Source organism: Phyllostomus hastatus, unplaced genomic scaffold (genome assembly GCF_019186645.2).
Source record: "Phyllostomus hastatus isolate PE091 unplaced genomic scaffold, TTU_PhHast_1.1 phas_scaffold_21, whole genome shotgun sequence".
Classification (NCBI taxonomy): domain Eukaryota; kingdom Metazoa; phylum Chordata; class Mammalia; order Chiroptera; family Phyllostomidae; genus Phyllostomus; species Phyllostomus hastatus.
This window is the reverse complement of record NW_025334017.1, coordinates 19889542-19909309: the sequence shown is the minus strand read 5'-3', so window position 1 is coordinate 19909309 and position 19768 is coordinate 19889542. Positions and strand designations below refer to the sequence as shown.

The following is a 19768-nucleotide window of genomic DNA, read 5'->3' as shown; positions in this document are numbered from 1 at the left end:
ATATTACAAACCCAGTTTCAACTTTCAAATGAAAACAAACTTTTAAGACAGTTAGCTGCACCATTCTGATGTCCAATACTAAGCATTGTGATTTTCCTTGAACCACAATTTTTCTCCTTAAGATCACCCTCACTTATTACGGGGACTACTTTGAGTCCCGCTTTTAATTTTGACTGTTTGTTTGCATAAACACACCAAGAGCAGCCTGGATCACTTATGATCCTTGAGTCTACCTTGCTGGAATTCACACAGGGAGCCTTTAGATTGACTTCTCTGTCCGCCCCCCCTGGAGCACAGAAGCAGAGTCACACATTTGCCATCTGGCTTCGCCTGTACCAGTTGTTTCACTCAAATCCTTGAGGCTTCCATTGTGCTTACAGGTTCCTTTTAGCCATCTTTCAGGAAAGCAACCTTCGTTCCTTCCCTGGAAAGACTGCCATGAACCACACAGGCAACCAAAGTACCAGGCTTTTTTCGTGGGCTTACGCTAGCTTCACAAGTCAATCCCAGTTCCTCAGGGCTTTCTGGTGACGACCAGAACCCATACATGCCTCCTTCAGGCGTGATATTCCAGTCAAAGTCTCAGTTAACAAAACCACTATTAACGACCGGTCTTATTGGTTTTATGCAAAGAAACCTTATATTATCACTCACTCCTTCAGAATGCCAAATTCTGGAGGGATCAGGTAGGGAGAAAAATACAAAGCCTGAAGGAAAATCTTTTCCCTTCTGATATCCACCGGGCTTCCTAAAACCTTCACTTCTACAGACTTTCTGCAACATTCACAAACCCTTTATTTTATACAGCTTCTGATATCCACCAAGATTGTATCTTTATGCCTTATACCTTTCATTACTAACACACACCACATAAATTTTTTTTTCTAAAACTTTCACTTTTCCATTTATCTTTACAGTTTTCCACGGACCTTTTTAACATTTACAAACCTTTTATTCTTTCTTTTATACATCTTTTTCATTTACGTATCTTTCACTTTCCTATTTACTTTCCTATAGAGTGTGAAGTTTTAACCTTCCCTGGAATTCTTAATTTCTTTTTTTAGAGCAGATACAGAGCAAAATCCAAAACACAGAGTTTCCAGAACAGTACACAGGTAGGGGCATTCTCTTGCACAGAGACATGCTTCTTCAGGCCCGGTCTCATGGCAGAGACATGCTGCTTTGCCCATGGCTGAAGCACTTATCAGCCCCCAAATGACCCTTCATGGGTCCCAAGTGGCAAAGGCATCCTCCCCAACCAGTTACAGGCAACCTTTCCTAGGTCTTAAAGTACAGAAGGTTTCTGATTAGAAACAACACCAATGTTAGAAATCTTGCTCGTTTCCTACAAAACCAGAAAACAATTCAGGTTTCCTCTACTCCAGGTTTAAAACTTTCACATTCTTTACACATAATTTTACACATCCAGATTTAACCATTAATCTTTTTTTTTTAAATCCTGGTTCCTTTCCCACACTGGGAAGGATTATACCTAAACTCAGTACTTAGACTCAGCATGTGGCACTCACCGATTCTGATTGGTGCCTCCGACAGTTCGTGGTTCCTCTCTCCCCCCTCTGCCCGGGTCTTAGAGCGGTCAGGGATGCGGCATGGGAGTCTTCACTTAATTCCTAGGATTTTACTAACCTTCTGTGTGATTTCTTGAGTTGATACACACATTCACTCTCTTTCCATGAGACAATTCCAGTCTGGTGATGAAGCCAGGTGCACTTTCAGAGACTCAAAAGCCTGAGTGCGCTCCTTTGTCCACTTTAAAGGGCTATATTCTGGTCCCTTCAGAGCCTCACACAGTGGATTAGCAGTGAGCCCAAAGCTTGGAATTCAAATGCAGCAGTCACTTGCCATCCTCGGGAATCTCCTTAACTGTTTCTTAGTGTTGGGAAGAGTCCTCTGTGGACTTTTGTTGCACGGCCTGCACTTACTTAGACTTTCTGTTTAGGGATGCTTTATAATGGTCTAAGAGAGAAAGGCCATCCCCTTAAGGGTCCCAGTTGGGCTCAGTTATAGGTATTGCCCTGGGAAGGCCCAGAGCCCCATTTGGATTTTCTTGGTTTAATCTCCAAGCCTTTTCATTTGACTTATCCAACACCAGCCTCTGTTCATCCCCCCCTTACTGAAGCAAAGAATTCCATAAGGCTCCTATGTCTGCCCAATTGAGAAGTGGCAAAAAAAAAATACACAATCAAATCAGTCATTTTAGCAGGGTTATGTCCATAAGAAGGGTTTGAGCTTTTCCAGTTTAGCAGATCCAATGTACAAAACAGAGTATGTGCCAGATAACATCTAGCAGACTGGCCTTCTGGCCTTACTCTCACTAAAAAAGTCTCCGAAAAGGATATTGCCCTGCCCCAGTAGGGGTTTTTCCTCCACCGAATCTGGTTTCTTGACCGATTCAAGATAGCGATGCCAGTTCAGGCACACTTTTCCCATTTCACTCACAGGAGTGGATCTGCTGGGGCTGCAGAAACTGACCAGCCTGCATTGGTCTTAATACCTAGATCTTCTTGGCCCCTCTCCTCTGACCTTCTATCTTTCATATGTAAATTTTCTTTTCTCTGAGCCATTAACTGACTTTGCTAAAATTGGTAGGCTTCCTTGCTGCTGCCTTTAATCCCCTTAACAAAACCCTGCGGTACTGGAGGAGCGCGTCCCCTTCCCCCAGTAGTATTAGGGTCCAAAGCACGGGGGTTGAGAGGGGAGGATGTCCTCAATCTCACTTCTACCAGCTATTGTCTCCCCCTCCTGTCCTAATACAGATTTTGCCGCCTCCCTTATAACACGGTCTCTTTCCTCTGATGTAAAGAGAGTCTGCAGAAATCTGCTGACAATCATCCCAAAGTTGGCTGGTGAGTCCTAAAAATGGTTTCTAGGAGGGAAATCAATCTCTGGGGTTTCTCAGAAAACGGGGGATTCTGCAGCTTCCAGTTGTATAAATCACTAGTAGAGAAGGGGACATAAACCAGCCGCGGTGGTGCATGTAACGGGCGTCCGGAGCTGGTGGCACCTCCCTAAGTGGCAAAATGGCGGCGCTATCCGATTTTGGCGCCAAACCTGCACCCCCATACTGTGCACCACCGCGGGTATGAGGAGGGCTCTGGATTCCCTCTCTCCCTCCGCCCGAGGAGTCTGGCAGGGGCTGGCGATACGGGGGAGGGGCGGAGGGAGCTAACAGCGGGTCTTCTGGTACTTCGGGCAGAACAGGATATAACTTCCTCCCTCCCCCCGTTCCCCTGTCTCTGCTGAGGCCGGCACCCCTTCCCGATCTGGGAGTGAAGAGTCTGCCTGGGTGCCATTGCCACACAGAGAGCCCTTTTCTTTCCCCGCCCATTAGATTGGCACCGGCGGATATACCCCGGACGATCAGTGGCTATGTCTACCCACACATCTATGTAGACCATCTGATCTGGGTGGGGGGGTCGCATACACCACCCGCCGAACCGCGAACAGGAGGGGCAACTCAAAAGTTCCCTCCGTGGGCCACCCCACGTCGAAGGTCGGCCACTCAAGTTCACTGAAAGTTCGCAGGGTCTCTGGGTCGGGTGGAGGACCTCCGTAGCCCCGAGCGCGATTCTGAAAGTCAGAAAAGTTGTTTAGCAAACACTCCAGGGCCGTACTCGCGGTGGAGCCTCCTTGTCCCATCTTGGGCTGGTATGGGGCTTCTAGGATTAAAGCAGTAATTACAAAGACAAACCACGCAACAAAGACAAGACCAAAAAGGGTCTGAACACAGCAAGGGTCTCTCACTCCGGGCATGTGATTCTACTATCTCATAACCACTTAACTGACATTTCACTCTTTCCACTCACGCACATTCAGGCCGCGGCACACCTCAGTCTCTCCGCATACAGGCTTCGCTGGCGCGTTTAGTCGCGGCGCAAACCGAAATCAATTACCAAATGCGACCCAGTCGCGGGAGCAAAAGCTCCGGTTCTCGAGAGCGTCCCTCTCCTTGAGAACCCCGCGGGTGGACTACCGGCGACGCCTCGCCTACCACCTCGCGGCTCTAGTGAGTCTAGACTCCCAAACCAAATTCCGCGGCAAGCTTACCCGGGTTTCACTTTCTCAGCCTCCGAAGACTCGCCTTAAATCTCGCTGGGGCCTCCAAAATGTTGTATCCAAGTTGCGAGCGAAAGAAATCTCCGAAGACTGAGATCAGTTTGATGTCAACTTTATTGGCCAAGTTTTACCTGCGCAGGGGCGAGCTTCCCAAATGAGACCGTAGTCTCGCGGCTACGCAGAGCCGCCAAAATGGAAGTCGCGCCTGGCTTACAGACTACTGGGGTTTTATAGAAGCTAGCAAGCAAGCGCTATACAGAAGCAGACGTGGCAGTTAGTAATTCGCTTACAAAGACCCCGCGGGAATTTCAAACCAAGCATTCTTTCATAAGGTGGGAAGGCAGGATGTTTGTTCATTAACCTAGTAATCTCCTGGCTCTAGCTAGCTAGTTTTCTATTTTCTCATTAAAAACTACAAAGCACTGCTTATCTAGCCTAGCCAGGGGAGAGCGTATGCTAGACACAGGATGTTTGCTTTGACTGTACTTTGTCTCTTTTATCATTTCTTTTCAGCTACAATGTGGTTCTTGTCTATTAAGGTTAAAATTTAGTTCTTAATTTCCTTGTTCCCAACAGAATCAGCTGAACTGCAACTTGGACTAAGAAACCAGAGCTGGAATTTTTAAAACAGGACAAATATTTAGGAGACAACAAATGTGCTTTTTGTACACATGGCCATCCTATCTACTGACTATGACAGACAGAGTGGAGTAACAGACCCCTATGAGAGTGTCTGCTGCATTCAAGTCCTGGACACCCTTTCTGGGTCAGGTTCGGGTAGATCTAAGAAACAGCAGAACATGTACACACACACAGAGTCAACAAAGGCAACTCGATTTTTATATTCTTTCACCCCTATTTAATCTCGCTTCTGTTTCTTGTGCCAAGTGTAATGGGCTTTTTGGTTTCAAAACCGCTTTCTCACTTTTATTGAAATTCTGGGTGTCTTCTTCTGACAGCCACAAATAACCCCTCAAAAAACCACAGGTTCAAAGATTTCAGAACAATTGACAGACTCAACTGCCTGAAACCCAAAGGCCTCTGTTGGGGTGCGGTCAGGCTTATTTGGACACTGCTTCATTCACCATACATAGCTGGGAAAAGTATTCAAGATTGTCAGCTGCTCAGGGTACCTGGGATACTGGCGGTTGTGGTCAGCACATTTTATGGAGCAGATGAAATGGGCAATGCTCTTGTTTGCCTTCCCCACTACGTGCAGAGGTCCGTGCAAGTACAGGGCACACATACCTCTGGGGTGAGGAGATTAGCCCTGGAGGACTACGAACTGACATCTAACACTCAGAACAGAAAAAAATCAAAGCTCAACTCTGTATACTCACACTCACACATTTAGATTTCACCCCATTAAAGTGATAAGCTCTTCCATAAAGAGATAAGGTTCATTTGTTATTAGTAACATTTATATGCAGTTAACCTGCCAAAGTCCATGAAAAAGCTGCTTGGGATAGTTTAGGATCTAGGCTATGCAAAAACATTTCTTGCCATCGTCTTCACACTCTTAAATGTTAGCTTAGGAGAAGTTGTCTGGCTATTCAAAACAGATTTTCAATCAATCCATATAAAATGATCATAAGTACGCAGTTGCTAGAGAAACATTCACATGTTTTCCCATTCAAGCCATGTTTGTGAAGGATGTTTCTCCAGCCCCATAAGAAATTATTCTGATGGTATTTTTCTTTCTATTATTTAAAAAAATAAATGTCCTTTCTTAAAAAAATAGAAGAAATTCATTAATCAGGAAAAATTTGGGAAAAAGAAAAAAAGTCACAAAACTATTAATGATAGATTAAGTGTTGTCAGCATATTGGAATTTTCCTTCTACTTTTTTTACCATGGTTTTAAATTTTTTTAAGTTGATCCATTACATGTATACATTTTTCATTACAACCTAAATATTTACCTGTTATTTTACAGTATCTCTAATTTATATTTGGTTACAGAATATTCCATTATAAGGATGAAGCATAATTTAACTGTTCTTCATTTGTTATATTTTTTTCATTTATTTCCAACTTTTAGTATTACAGACAATATTGTAATGCCTGGTTTTGAACATAAACCTTTTTATAGGTGTTTGAATTATTTTAAAATATATTATGAGGAGTAGAATTAAAGGGTAACTTTAGGGCTCTTGATATATTTTGCCAAATTGCTCTCCAAATAGTTGGTATTAAATTACACTCCCATAAACAGTGCACAAAGCGTCTCTTTGTTGTGCCCTCACAAGTATTCCCAGGTTGGTTTAATCCCAAATTGAAAAGACAAAAAATGTTACTTCATGGTTTTGAATTACATGTATTTGATTGCTACTGGGATTTAACATCTCCAAATTTTTTGAAAATTATATATTTGGAGTCTTTGCTCGTTTATTTATTGCAGTCCTGGAGCTTCTTTATTATTGATTTGTTTAAATGTTTTATGTGGTAAGGATGTTATTGGTCATTATTTCATTGGAACTCCTTCATGTATTTTGAATTAAATTCTGTGACTTCATTGTCTGTCCTGCTTCATCCTCAGTTTTTTCTGCTAACATTTCAAAGTATGGCCTTGACTTTCACAAAATGAATTAGGAGAATTAAAGAAGAATATGTCAGGAGAGTTAAATCCAAAGTGTAATTCCATTTGTAATATTACAAATTCAATATTTCTCAACACACCAAAATTCCTTCCTAAGGCTGAGTAATAAAGACAGGTGTATATATTTTAGATAATAGTGATAATGAACATCAACACAATAACTTACAATAGTATATAGCAGAGGGATGAGTTTTTAAAGTACATGCTCCATAAACATCCCCCAACCACACCAAAAAAATAAGAATCATTTTCTTCCAATGTGGTTTGGTATAGTAAGTAACAGTGCAACATTAAAGGATCCCTCCAAATGGAGGTTGTCAGAATGCATCCAGGCTTTTCTCAGGTCCTTATTGAATCCTTAATTGGTCAAATTCATTTGGCAAAGCATGCAGATGACTGCAGACTGAGTTAGATAGCATCAGGCCACCAGAGAGATGGAATAGAGGTAAACAACCCAACAGAGGGAATCCATGATGGAACCTCAAAGTGCAGCAAAACCAGTTAACAGTGAAAAAAGGGGCCAAGCCCTTCAAGCTTTATGAGACATAGACAGATGTGTATAAATATATAGTGTGTATATGGGAAAATAATTTTTGACAAAGGAGCCACATGCAAAAGGATGAAACTAGACTAGCTTTTCCCCTGTACAAAAAATTCAAAATAAATCAAAGGCCTGGATATGAGATCTGACACAATAAATTACATAGAAGAAAACATAGGTTCTAAATTCATAAACCTTGATCTTAAATAAGATTTTATGAATTTGACCCTAAAGGCAAGGGAAGTAAAGGCAAAAATAAATGAATGGGAGGATATCAAACTAAAAAGCTTCTGCACAGAAAAAGAAACTACCAACAAAATAAAAAGGCAACCAACCAAATGGGAGATGATGTTTGCAAACAACAACTCCAACAAGGGGTTAATATCCAAAATATATAAAGGCCTCATGTAACAACACCAAACAAACAATTCAATTGTAAAAAAATGTGCAGAGGACCTGAACAGACAGTTCTCCTAAGAAGACAAACAAATAGCCAACAGATATATGAAAAGATGCCCAACCTCACTAGTTATTAGGGAAATGCAAATCAAAACTATAATGTTAGAGCTTCTTATGTTTCAAAATCTTTAATTTTTTTAATCCTTTTTTACTCAATTTGGTAATTTTTTAATTCCCATTTCAATTCATAAAGTCCCACTTTGACAGCATTCTTCCTGTTGAGATTTTTTAAAAACTCTAAGTGCCAGCCCTGGCTGGCATAGCTCAGTGGATTGAGTGCGGGCTGGGAATCAAAGTGTCCCAGGTTCGATTCCCAGCCAGGGTACATTCCTGGGTCGCAGGCCATAACCCCCAGCAACCGCACATTGATGTTTCTCTCTCTCTCTCTCTCTCTCTCTCTCTCTCTCTGTATCTCTCTCGTCCCTCCCTTCCCTCTCTAAAAAAATAATAAAATAAATAAAATCTTAAAAAAAAAACAAAAAACCTCTAAGTGCCTATACATTTTAATTTCCAATAATTTTAATTGACTCTTTTTGTAGCTGTACCTCCTAATTTCATTATCACTTAGTTGTTATTTCATAAACTCCTGTTTTTAAAATGGATGTTATTCTTTTTAAAAAAGAGATTTTAAACATACTTATTTTCAAGTCCCTTCCATCATAATCATGTCACTGTCTGGTGCCTGGGGAAGGTCGGCATTCTGTAACATATACAGACTCAGGCTGCTGGACTGTGCAAGGAAATGTAAGACAGAGAGGCCAGCATATGCAGAAGAATGGAGGTTGTAGAGATTATGTGAGAAATCCCCCATATAATTCCCATTTTTCTCAAGATGGATTTTAAAATATTAAAAACATTAAATCTTCTTTTAAAAGTATGCTATGCTAATGCATATGATAAATGGCTTGCTTTACAAATTCAAAACGCTTATTATCCCTAGGTAGTCTTCATTGTCTGTTGTTTAGCAAGAGATTAAGACTTAATACTGTTCTCAATAACTGTGGGTTCAATGGATGAATGAAGAATAAATGGAACAAGATTAACTGATGATGAATTGCACAAATGGGAAGACTCAGGTGAAATGATCATTAATATCATGTCTCTTCAATTCCGAGAGCACATTTTTTACATTTAATATTTTAAAAATTAGAACAGCCTTATGATTATATACATTCATTGAGAAGGATATTTTTTCTCTTGAAATCTTCTCTTATACCAAAGATGCATCTTTCAACTAGTATTACTTGGGATTAAAGAAATAGAATATTTTAATATCATAATTCTGGAAAGGCTTTACATTCATGCATGGAAACAAATAGAATGACAGCAACAATTTGGAAATTTTAAATTAAATGAGAAACAGAGACAAATCCCTAACTGAAATGAATAGATCATGTTATATTATAAAGTCAGCAACAATCTGAGCTTAGTCAAAACCAGAGGAAAATTAAATTATAGGTCTTGAACTCTGGAGGCAAGTAACTTTTTCCTAGTCCCTTGAGTATGTTCTTATGAACAACTTTGACTCTTACCACTGAAGTGAGTTTTCTAATAAACCAGGACAACCATGTTTATGAGTTTATTCTACCCAGACAAGAGGACCTTAATTGGTAGAGGAAAAACTAAAAGGGAATTTGTGAATGCTTTTGATCAAAACTGAGGTATCTCTCAGAGAAACCTTTCCCTTGAGGCTATGAAAACATTAGAAGAGACTTTCCAAACAGAAGACCTCAGAAAAAAGGATGCAGTCCAGAATTACGATGCAGTTATAAATTCTGGTTCTCTTATACCCTAGCAAGACTAGAGGTGATGGATGGGAGATCTGGGACCTTTAAAAAACAATGCCATTGGCTGCTCCTTGTAGAACATTTCCAGATGCTTAGCCTACCTTATGTCACTAGTAGCAAACTAACTGCTTTGCTCTAGTCAATAAACCAACCAAGGCTCTGGGGGAGAGTGCTAAAGTCTTTGAAAAGAATTATCATTCAGAAAGCCCCTTATAATGTTATGATCTAATGATTTAATAATTATTTTTTATAAAAAGCTGGAAAAACAGTCATAAAAAACAATCACAGAAATAAATAGCATGTGAGATAAGCAACTGGTTGATAAGAGGAACCAATTAAAGAATAAGCTGTAAACGAACTGAATATATACAATACTAAAATATTAAAACTCTATTCATAGCCCTGGCTGGCGTAGCTCAATGGATTGAGCTCGGGCTGGGAACCAAAGTGTCCCAGGTTCGATTCCCAGCCAGGGTACATTCCTGGGTTGCAGGCCATAACCCCCAGCAACCGCACATTGATGTCTCTCTCTCTCTCTCTCTCTCTCTCTCCGCCCCCTTCCCTCTCTAAAAATAAATAAATAAAATCTTAAAAAAAAAAAAAGAAATATATTGAAACTCTATTCATAAATATGCTTTGTATGGATACACATTTTGAACCCTAAGATATATTTTCCTAAAGACTCATAAGATCAAGTTAAATTTTAACTTCAATTTCTTAGGATAAGACAGATTTTATGCCTTGTCTACAGGTATCGCCCTGTGAAAATAAAAGCTGAACCTGGAAACTTATCAAATAGAGAATCACAGAAAAATAAACACTTCAAGATGAAAAGGACTTTGAAGGTCATGCAATCTAAAACCTTCCCGGGTCTGCAAAGCACTTGTACAGCTCCGAGACCAAATGCTTCTGTAGACTCTGCTAGTAAAGAGCTTCCAGCCACCAGCTGACCCTTTCCTTTCCTTCACAGTCAAGTGCCCTGCAGAAAAAAAAATTAATGCTTCATTATCTCCACTTCCTCTCCTCTCATTCTCACCTTAACTCTCTGTGAGCAGACTTCCACTTTCCCTGCTCTGTTGAATATATTCTTATGAAAATCACCAATGGTGCCCACTTCCTGAAACCATGGAACACAGTTTTGTTCTCAGCTTCTTGATTTGTGTCTGGCATTTGACACTGTGTCTACCCTGTTCTTCCTTCTCTTCCCTCACTGGTTCTCTTCTACTTCTCTGGCTATTACTTCTTGACTTTTTCAAGGGCTTCTCCTCTGCCCTTTAAATACTGGCCTACCCCAGAGACCTGGTAATGGCCCTTTCTTTTCTCACTCTGAACACTCTAACGATCTCTCACGTTCTCTTGGTTCTGACCACCATTTAGATCTGAAAGACTAACAAATCTAGATCTCAGCTCAGAACTCTATCTGAGCCCCAGACTTAGATATTCAGCTGCCTATTAGCCACTGCCATGTGGATACCCTACAGGCCTCTCACACAAACATAAACCAAATGCATTGTCTGTCCCACTTAAATTGGTTTTTCCTATATTTACTCCTTTAGTAATACATCCAACCTGTATGCATTATTTTCCCTACATAAGTCAGTATCCCCTGCATTTATTATTTTACACAACCACAAACCTTAAAGATACCCAAGTCAGAAACCTGGGCATTTTCTTAGATCTTCCTCCATATTCAGCTCTTACAAAAGACAATTGCTCCCTCTCCCTCCTCCTTTGATATTGTGATCATGACAAATATTTATTTAGTGTTTACTGTATGTCAGACACTCTTATAAGCTTTTTAAGTTTTTATCTCATTTAATTTTTATAATAATGTCACTTTATTTTACTTTTATTATTATTTTTAATCCTCACCTGAGGATATATTTAGTGATTTTTAGAGAGAAAGGAGGGGGGGTAGAGAGAGAGAGAACATTGATGGGTTGCCTCCTGTATACACTCTGACCAGGGATCTAAACCATAACCCTTCGGTGTAAAGGACAACCCTCCAACCAACAAAGCCACCTGGCCAACGTAACAATTAATATTACTTTAAAGATAGTAAATTGAGGCAGAGATTAGTTGGTAACTTTTGGTATTCAAACCCAATCTGACTCAAGAGCCTAAGGGCCCTAACCACTATGCTGATTTGTTAGCAAGATCTGTACGGTTTAACTTCTTGACATTTTTCAATGATACAGTGATCACTGTATCTAGGCCCTTACCATTCACCAAACTAGACTATATGTCCCATGAATGCCAGGGTCATATGTGCCTTTTCTTATCAATGTCTCCTCTCTTAGCACATGATTAGCATTTTGTATATTCTTAGTAAGTGTCTGCTGAAGAAACGAATGAAGTTTTTTCACCATAGGTAGATGACCATATATTCTACTCTCCAAACAGGGAAAGTTTGGAGATTGCAATAGGGAGTTATAAATAATTATTTCGGGTCAACAGGAATAAACTGGGACTGTTCCAGACAAATTGAGACATAGCATCATCCTAATAATTGGGCTGTTTGTGTATGTCAGATTGGTGCGGGTTTTTTTTAATTTATTTTTCTTGTTTTGTTTTTTGGCAGCTCAACACCACTTTCTCCTTCCACACTCTCTCTGGCATTATAGGGCCTGGAAGCCTGGGAAGTACACTTCCTGGAATCTGTGCCAGCAGTGTTACGGAGTTAGATGAACACAATGGACTTCATTCATGCGAAATACCAAAGACAAAAGATAAATAGAAAACATCATTACTCTTTGAGGTGGGTAGTCACATGGGTGTTGGTAGACAACATATGTGACCTTTTGCCAATAGATTCCAAGTATCTCCCTACAAATCACTCTCTGTTGCTGTGGGCTGCTGAAATCATCGGTGACAGTTTTCTTTAGTTTAGTTTTTTGCTTTTTTTTTTGCTTCATGATTTTCTGGATACTAACAGCTGCATCCCTGGCCCTCCTTCTCCTAGGTCTTCCAACATTTTCATAGGTCCTTTTATTTGTAAGGTAATTAATCCTAGCTGTCTCAACAAACAAAACTCTCAAGCCTTGGTGTCTTAGTTCAGTAACAGTTGACTTCTTGCTCATGCAAAGTCCAGTGCAGGTTGGTGAGAGCTTCCTCTATCTGGTGACTCAGGAGACCAGAATTCTTCCATCTTTTCACTTCCATCTTTTTATACAGCTTCCATGGGAAGCCAGGGACTTGAAATACATAGAAGCTCTAACCGCTTTAGGCATGGGAAATTAATACTTAGCTCCTCTTCGCAGTCCTTCAGCCAGGACCATCATAAGGCCCCAAGCTAATATCAAGAGAGGATGAGAGAATAGTACAATGTTTAATAAGCATTGACTCTTCCTACCATATGTTCTAATTCCTTAAATTAAATTCCTTTCTGCTTGAAGTATTTAGAGTAGTTTCTCTTCTTATTGATATATCATAAAATAACACATAACTGTAGCATCTAATATATTAACTTTATGAAAAGGCACTAAACATTTGTTTCCGCATCTAAATGTGCAACTATTGGTTTTACCATGTATGTATGCAAACATCTTATCTTACAGAAAGTTTTACATACATGCTTTTTGTTTAGCTCATCTACCTGGTGATAGATGTTATTTGTATTTATTGATTCTAATAATTAGGGTTAATGCATTAAATGAGGAAAATAAAACAAATACGTGTTGATACGTAACCTAGTTATACATATATCTATCATTGCTCTACGTCAAAATAATCTATAATTTTTAGCGAGTGGTAATACTTTTCAAAATTACAAAGATGTAGGACTGCCATCCTTGGTAGGACCAAGCCTTCATCGTTATTGTCTTACGCCAACACTGCTGATGATGCACAGGTTGTGCTAAAGGGAGGCAGAGTGGATGTGAGACAGGACATTGACTCCTGAGTTTGGTAATCGTTATATTTTCACCAAAAAATCTATTAGTTTCTGTTCAGCTCTTATCCAAGAAACAAATAATACATATACAAACCCACTCCTGCCACACAGTATCTTAAAACAATTATATTAACATGATTCTAGACGGGGATGCACCGTACATACTGTACTAGACCTTCATCCTTCCCATTTGAAGATGATGTTCAATGGGCAGGCACTTATTTCCACTTCAGTGACTCTGGTGAAGGCGAGTTAATTTCCAGGGATGATGTACAGTCGGTGCAGGTAGCAGAGCTAGCCTGCCTCGCAGGCAGCATTCAATTCCTGCCTGAATTGAAATATTCATCACTGTGTTCTGCCTCTTCATGTCTCTGTCAGCAAATGAAGGTCATGTTACTCCCTCCAATTTGTGTTAATGGGAAATGTGAGTACAACAAGCAATCTGGAAGGTGAATATGAATTGAGAGAAGGTACTTCAGGTGAGCCACGATAGGACTAAAGTCTAATTCTGCCACTTTTCATTCAGGTGAACTTATGTTTGATACTGAAGGTCACTATTATTTTCCTCCCAGAACTCACTTTCCAAGGTTGGTGGGGTTCAAGGAAATCTAGCTCATATGCACATTTCTTTTCTCTTTCGCTGCTTTTGATAGGAAGATAGGCTTCGTCAGTCACATCCTGTAAAACTAGTCATGCGCATTTCTTTCTTCAGAATTATTTCCTTTGGATGCTTTTCCACGACCAAAGTATTTACTGCTCATGGTGGTGAACTTCATTTAGTACCTCAGGCTGGGCCCCGCAGAAGGCCTGCCTTCTATGGACAGAGCTCAGGATGATGGGAAGCCCCTCGGCCTCCCAGCAGGAGAGTGGGCCATTGCTCAGAAGGCGTGGCCATAGCCTATCTTTTGCAGACATGATTCACACAACACATATTCTTGCCTGAGTCTCAACACAGTCAGGGAAAACATGACATCTTAAACAGACTTTTATACAGAAGAAATATTTTGCAGAAACTATTTTGATCTGGATGCATTTTCCTCAAAGGAAATAAAGGCATAAGAAACCTTGTTTTTGAAGACCAAATACAAATAAGCACATGCACATGCACTCATCAAGGGAAAGCTCCTAAGACTTTAGTTTTATTACTATATGCAGCATCCTCAGTTCATATATAACTGAAGATGGAGAACTTTCTGTTTGATCATTTTTATCTCCTTCTGAGTGTCTGCTTTTTAAATTGCCAGCTATTCTTAACAAGAAGTAGAATGACCACGGTTTCCTTTTCCTGATAGCATCTTATAAGGTTTTAACTGCTAATATTATTACTTTCACCATTGAATCACATGAGATAAATCTTCCCAAGTTTATGAGGTCAATGACCAAGGCTTCGTCAAAGCTGGAAAAAAGCATCTGTACTTGAATGTTTCTCATGGTGTCAAGCAATAAATCACAGGGAGAGAGAAACAGAAAGGCATTTATTGAAATTAAATCATCTGCTTACAAATAGTACATTTTTTCCCAGTCTGGAAGATTTGAAAAGAAAACAAAAACCCTAGATGTGTGTGTAGTAAGGAAAAATGCTAATCTTAACTTTTATGTGTGTGCGTGTATGTGTATTTAGAAATAAGACTTCTGTAAAATAATGGGAATATGCTTTATGAAAAACTGAATGCAATGAGAAAAGATAAAATAATAACTTTCTTCTCTAGCTATCCTTCAGTAAAGGGAAAACGGAGCATGCAAAAACTGCATCCAAATATAAAATTTTGGGACAGCTAAACATAAAAAAAAGAAAAAACCAACAAAACTACCCAACAACTGAACCAGTGAACAGCAATCAGATCCAAAATCAACAACAAAAGATGCCTGAATCACTTGGATGTAGATCAACTCATCTCACATATTTTTTAATCTAAAACAAACCCCACATAGTTGCTGACAGACAATGTGGAAAGAAATACCACTTCAAAGATGATCACAGCAATTCACAATGGCAGGAGACTCCTCGTGGGAATTAACTTCATGCCATTAAGTTGCTTTTTATAGGACTTGGAGAATTACAAAAAAATTGCCACTGTGACCACAACTAATCTCCCCACTTGAAAAATTATTAAATAAATTCTGTCTTCTTCCTTGAGAGGAAATAACTGTCACTTGAAACATGTGTATAGCAGAAGGGACTGGAAGTAGCTCACCTGAGCGGCTGCCTCGGTTAAAAGGTTTTCTGAGCTAATAGTAATTGTGATGTTTAAGATGGAACAAGGAAGGGCAAAGGAAAAAGGATTAAATGATTAAACGAAGGGTAGATAATTAACAAAATGGCTAAACTACAGAGACGGAGAGATGACGGTGACCAGATAAACTGCCATGGACTGGGATTTCCCATCTGACCTCATGACGCATGCCCCAAGCGTCGCTCCTCCACTGACGGTGCTTCCCTGAGTCGGGCTTCGCGTCCACTTGGTCATGTTGCTTCACCTTCTTTCTCTCTCTTCTTTCCTTAGCAGTCCTATGTTTGTTTCAGTTAGAGACCTAGGGTCTCTGTGGATTGACTCCTCCACTCCCCAAAGCGAAGCTTCCCTTTGGCCCAAAGCACTTGAGTGGGGTCACTTCTGCTGCCTCGGACAAACTCTATTGTTGGTATTATCTTCTGTTGGGTGCTGGACTTGCAAAGGTTAAAAATCATGCTTTCAAGACTCACATCTGACAGTGAGTACACATGTGGAGACAGGCAAATAATGAGAAGGGGAACAGCAGAGCATATCTGAGGAACTGCAAGTGGATAGAGCATATGAAACCCTTGCATACTCACGGCAGGCAGCAGCCCCTGCAGAAGAATTTGAAGGATACACATAGGCCCATTTTCCATGACTGCTGCCTGTGGCCACTCAGAGACCTACCCCTACTCCTTCCAGGCCACTGACCAAAATCACTCCTCATTCCATTTTCTCTATCCATATTCACCAGATTTAAATGTAGTAGCCCTACGTGTCCTCACCAATATACCCATCCCTCACTTCATGACCTTTTTCATGATGAAAAAAAAGTAGTATACAGGTAGTATACAGTAGTGAATCAGGTAGGTTACAAGGCTAGAAGTGTGATTCAAAAGTCTGAATAATACAACTGTGTTGTTTATCCCTCTAGCAAAGTCCATTCTAAAAATATGCTCTCTCTAATTACATAAAGCAACCAAGAGAGGGCTGCTCCTCCCCATGGCTTCCTGATTCACCCTCCCACTCTCTCCCCAAGCTCTCCACTGACTGGTGCTTTGCCTGCTGTCCTTGATGACAGGCTGACCTCAGAGTAGGCCTGGTGTGAGCATCGTCATGAGTGGCTGAGATTTGAAATCAGGAATTTGCTGGCTGTTGGGGGCTGAGAGAGGGAGGTGGAGGAGACTGGTTCAATCATTGCTAAGAAATGTCAGTATAAATTTTTCCAAGACACTGTTTTGAAAGAATAAATAAACAAAATACTACAGTGAAAAATCTTTAAGTGAGGGATATTAAGTTGCATTTACTAAAGCTTGGCAGAATCACTGATAAAAATACATTTGCTTGGATGGCCCAGGACTTTATAATCTGATATGAAAGTTGGGGTCATTTTTCAAGGATGGCAGCAAGATGATTTTGTGTGATAATCTTTCTGCTTGTCCAAATAATAGCCTCTAAAAGCTAATAAACACTTCTACCTGCACCACTTAGAGGCTGCATCACCAACCTCTGTGGATGCCGTGACTTGGGGCAAGGAGGGGATTAGCAGTGACTGCAGATGCGGCTTCTGGACCAGCAGCTGTGGCTAAACCTTGAGAGAGAAGAAGGTAGACAAGAATACATTCTCTCTTTATAGGACTCCAATCAGTATATTTAGGCCAGTTTGAAAACTTGAAGAGTCAAAGAAAAAAAATCATAATGAGAACTCTAAAATATTTAAGTAAATGGCTATTAAAGTGCTATCTCAAAACTCGTGGAAAGCAGCTAAGCCAGTGCTTAGAGAGAGATGGATGGCCTCACCTGTATGTGTTGAAAATAAGAAAGATGGAAAGATAATGGATTAAACATTCACATCGAGAAGAAAAAAGAAATAAGACAGAATAGACTCTAATAGAGAAGCAAATAATAGCATTTGTGTAATTCAAAATCACAAAAAGTATGTGACTGTTTTTGAATGTACACACTTACAGAAAGTAATGTTAAAAATAATGAGAACACTGACTATAACAGCAGAGGGAGAAGGGGGAGGACTGGAGCGAGGCGAGATACAAAATAGGTTTCAAGTGTATTGGTGATCTCTACTTCTTTTTAGACTAAGGATCTGAAGCAAATATTGGAAATTATTAGTATGAAAACTGGGTAGAGGATATGTCAGTGCTTATTATTCTATATTGTTTTCCAAATATTTAGAGTATTTCCCAATTTTAAGTAAAAGGGGAAAGGAAAATTTAAAGAGAAACATTAAAAATAAAGAAATGAGATTTTCTACTTTTGTCAGTTGTAAGTAGCATCAGGAAAAGAAATAATAGCAATTTCTGCCTCTACACTCTATGAGAGCTGCATGCCCAGTGCTAGCTCAGAGTTTGGCGCAGTGTGCTCTAGAGAACTAACACCATTGTTAGCTCATCCTAAAGTTGGAAGGAGTCTACTCTCCTCCTCACGTCAATCAAAGCTCTGAAGAATCTTATTCAGTCCTACTTCATTTAAATCCTAAAGCATGGATATTCACCACTACTGTCTATTATTTTTTAACAAATGAAATTTTATACATTTGTCATTAGTAAAATGATGATACTGTTATAAAATGTTATAGGGCATTATTGACATTTTTTGTACTATAACCACTCTCAGGTGACCTCGTCTCCCTGTCTGCCAAATCACTTCACCAAAGTGCTCCACTGGAATTCGGAGTCAGAGAGATGACACCGTCTGCAGCAGCACTGTCATTACAGTTTTCCTCAGCATTATGTGCCATGAATTTTAAATCTTTGCAACTCTGATAGACATGTATTTGATTCATATAAGAGCCCTGCAAACATTTTGTCATTCACTTTACTGATAAGGATCTCAAACCCAGATAGGTCCAGTAACTTGCCAAAGATAATAAGACAGACCTAAGAGGGCTGTTTTGAGTATTAAAGAAAGGCCATGTATTTTTAGTTTTTTGAGGAAATTCCATATACTGTTCTCCACAGTGGCTGCACCAGTCTGCATTCCCACCAACAGTGCATTAGGGTTCCCTTTTCTCCACATCCTCACCAGCACTTGTTTCTTGATTTATGATAGCCATTCTGGCCCATGTGAGTGAGGTGGTATCTCACTGTGGTTTTAATTTGCATCTCTCTGATGGCTAGTAATGCTGAGCATCCTTTTGTATGTGTCTGGGACCTCTGTATGTCCTCCTTGGAGAAATGTCTGTTCAGTTCCTTTGCCCATTTTTTAATTGGGCTGTTAGTCTTCCTGGAGTGGAGTCATGTGAGTTCTTTATATATTCTGGACATCAAATCCTTGCCTGAGGTATCATTTGCAAATACATTTTCCCATATGGTTGGTTCCCTTTTCATTTTGCTGACATTTTTTTTTAGCCACGCAGAAGCTTTTTATTTTGATGAGGTCCCATTTGTTTATTCTTTCCTTTACGTCCCTTGCTCTAGGGGACATATTGGTGAAAATATTGCTGCATGGAATATCTGAGATTTTCCTGCCTATGTTCTCCTCTAGGACTTTAATGGTATCAGGGCTTATATTTAAGTCTTTTGTCCACTTTGAATTTATTTTTGTGTATGGTGTAAGTTGGTGATCAAGTGTTATTTTTTTGCTGCCTTTTGACCTGGCAATACCACTGCTGGGATTATACCCTAAGAATCCTCTAACATCATTTCAAATGAACCCATGCACCCCAATGTTCATAGCAGCATGATTTAAAATACCCAAGTGCTGGAAGCAACCTAAGTGCCCACCAGTAAATGAGTGGATAAAGAAAAACTGTGGTACATTTACACACAAGAATACTATGCAGAAGAAAGAAAGAAGGAGCTCCTACCATTCTCGGCAGCATGGAAGGAACCGGAAAGCATTATGCTAAGTAAAACAAGCCAGGCGGTGAAGGACGAACCCATAGGATCTCACCTATAAGTGGAACCTAATCAACAAAACAAACAAGCAAGCAAAATACAACCATTGAAATTATATAACCAATATCGAAATTAAGAACGAACTGACAGTAACCAGAGGAGATGCTGAGAGAGGGATAATGGGGGGAAATAAGGGAAGGTCCATCAAGGAACACGTGTAAAGGACCCATGGACAAAGTGAAAAGGGGAAGGTTTGAGGGTGGGAGGTGGGGATGGGTGGGGCAGGGGTGTGGTGGTAGGAAAATGAAGACAATTGTACTTGAACAACAATAAAAAAACTGAAAAAA

At 40.0% G+C, this 19768-nt stretch overlaps 1 protein-coding gene across 2 annotated transcripts in view; it reads right to left on the bottom strand.

The window, feature by feature from the left end:
• CPQ (carboxypeptidase Q) overlaps positions 1-19768 on the bottom strand; it is a 409571-nt gene that overhangs the window by 118661 nt on the left and 271142 nt on the right. Inside the window, exon 6 of one of the 2 annotated variants that reach the window (XM_045861078.1) lies at positions 10161-10441. The exons of the other annotated variant lie outside the window; for it this stretch is intronic. Coding sequence (XP_045717034.1) covers positions 10266-10441 — 176 coding nt within the window. The 3' untranslated portion in view covers positions 10161-10265. Of the gene's footprint in view, positions 1-10160; positions 10442-19768 lie in introns of those variants that run through there. 2 annotated transcript variants of the gene reach the window in all.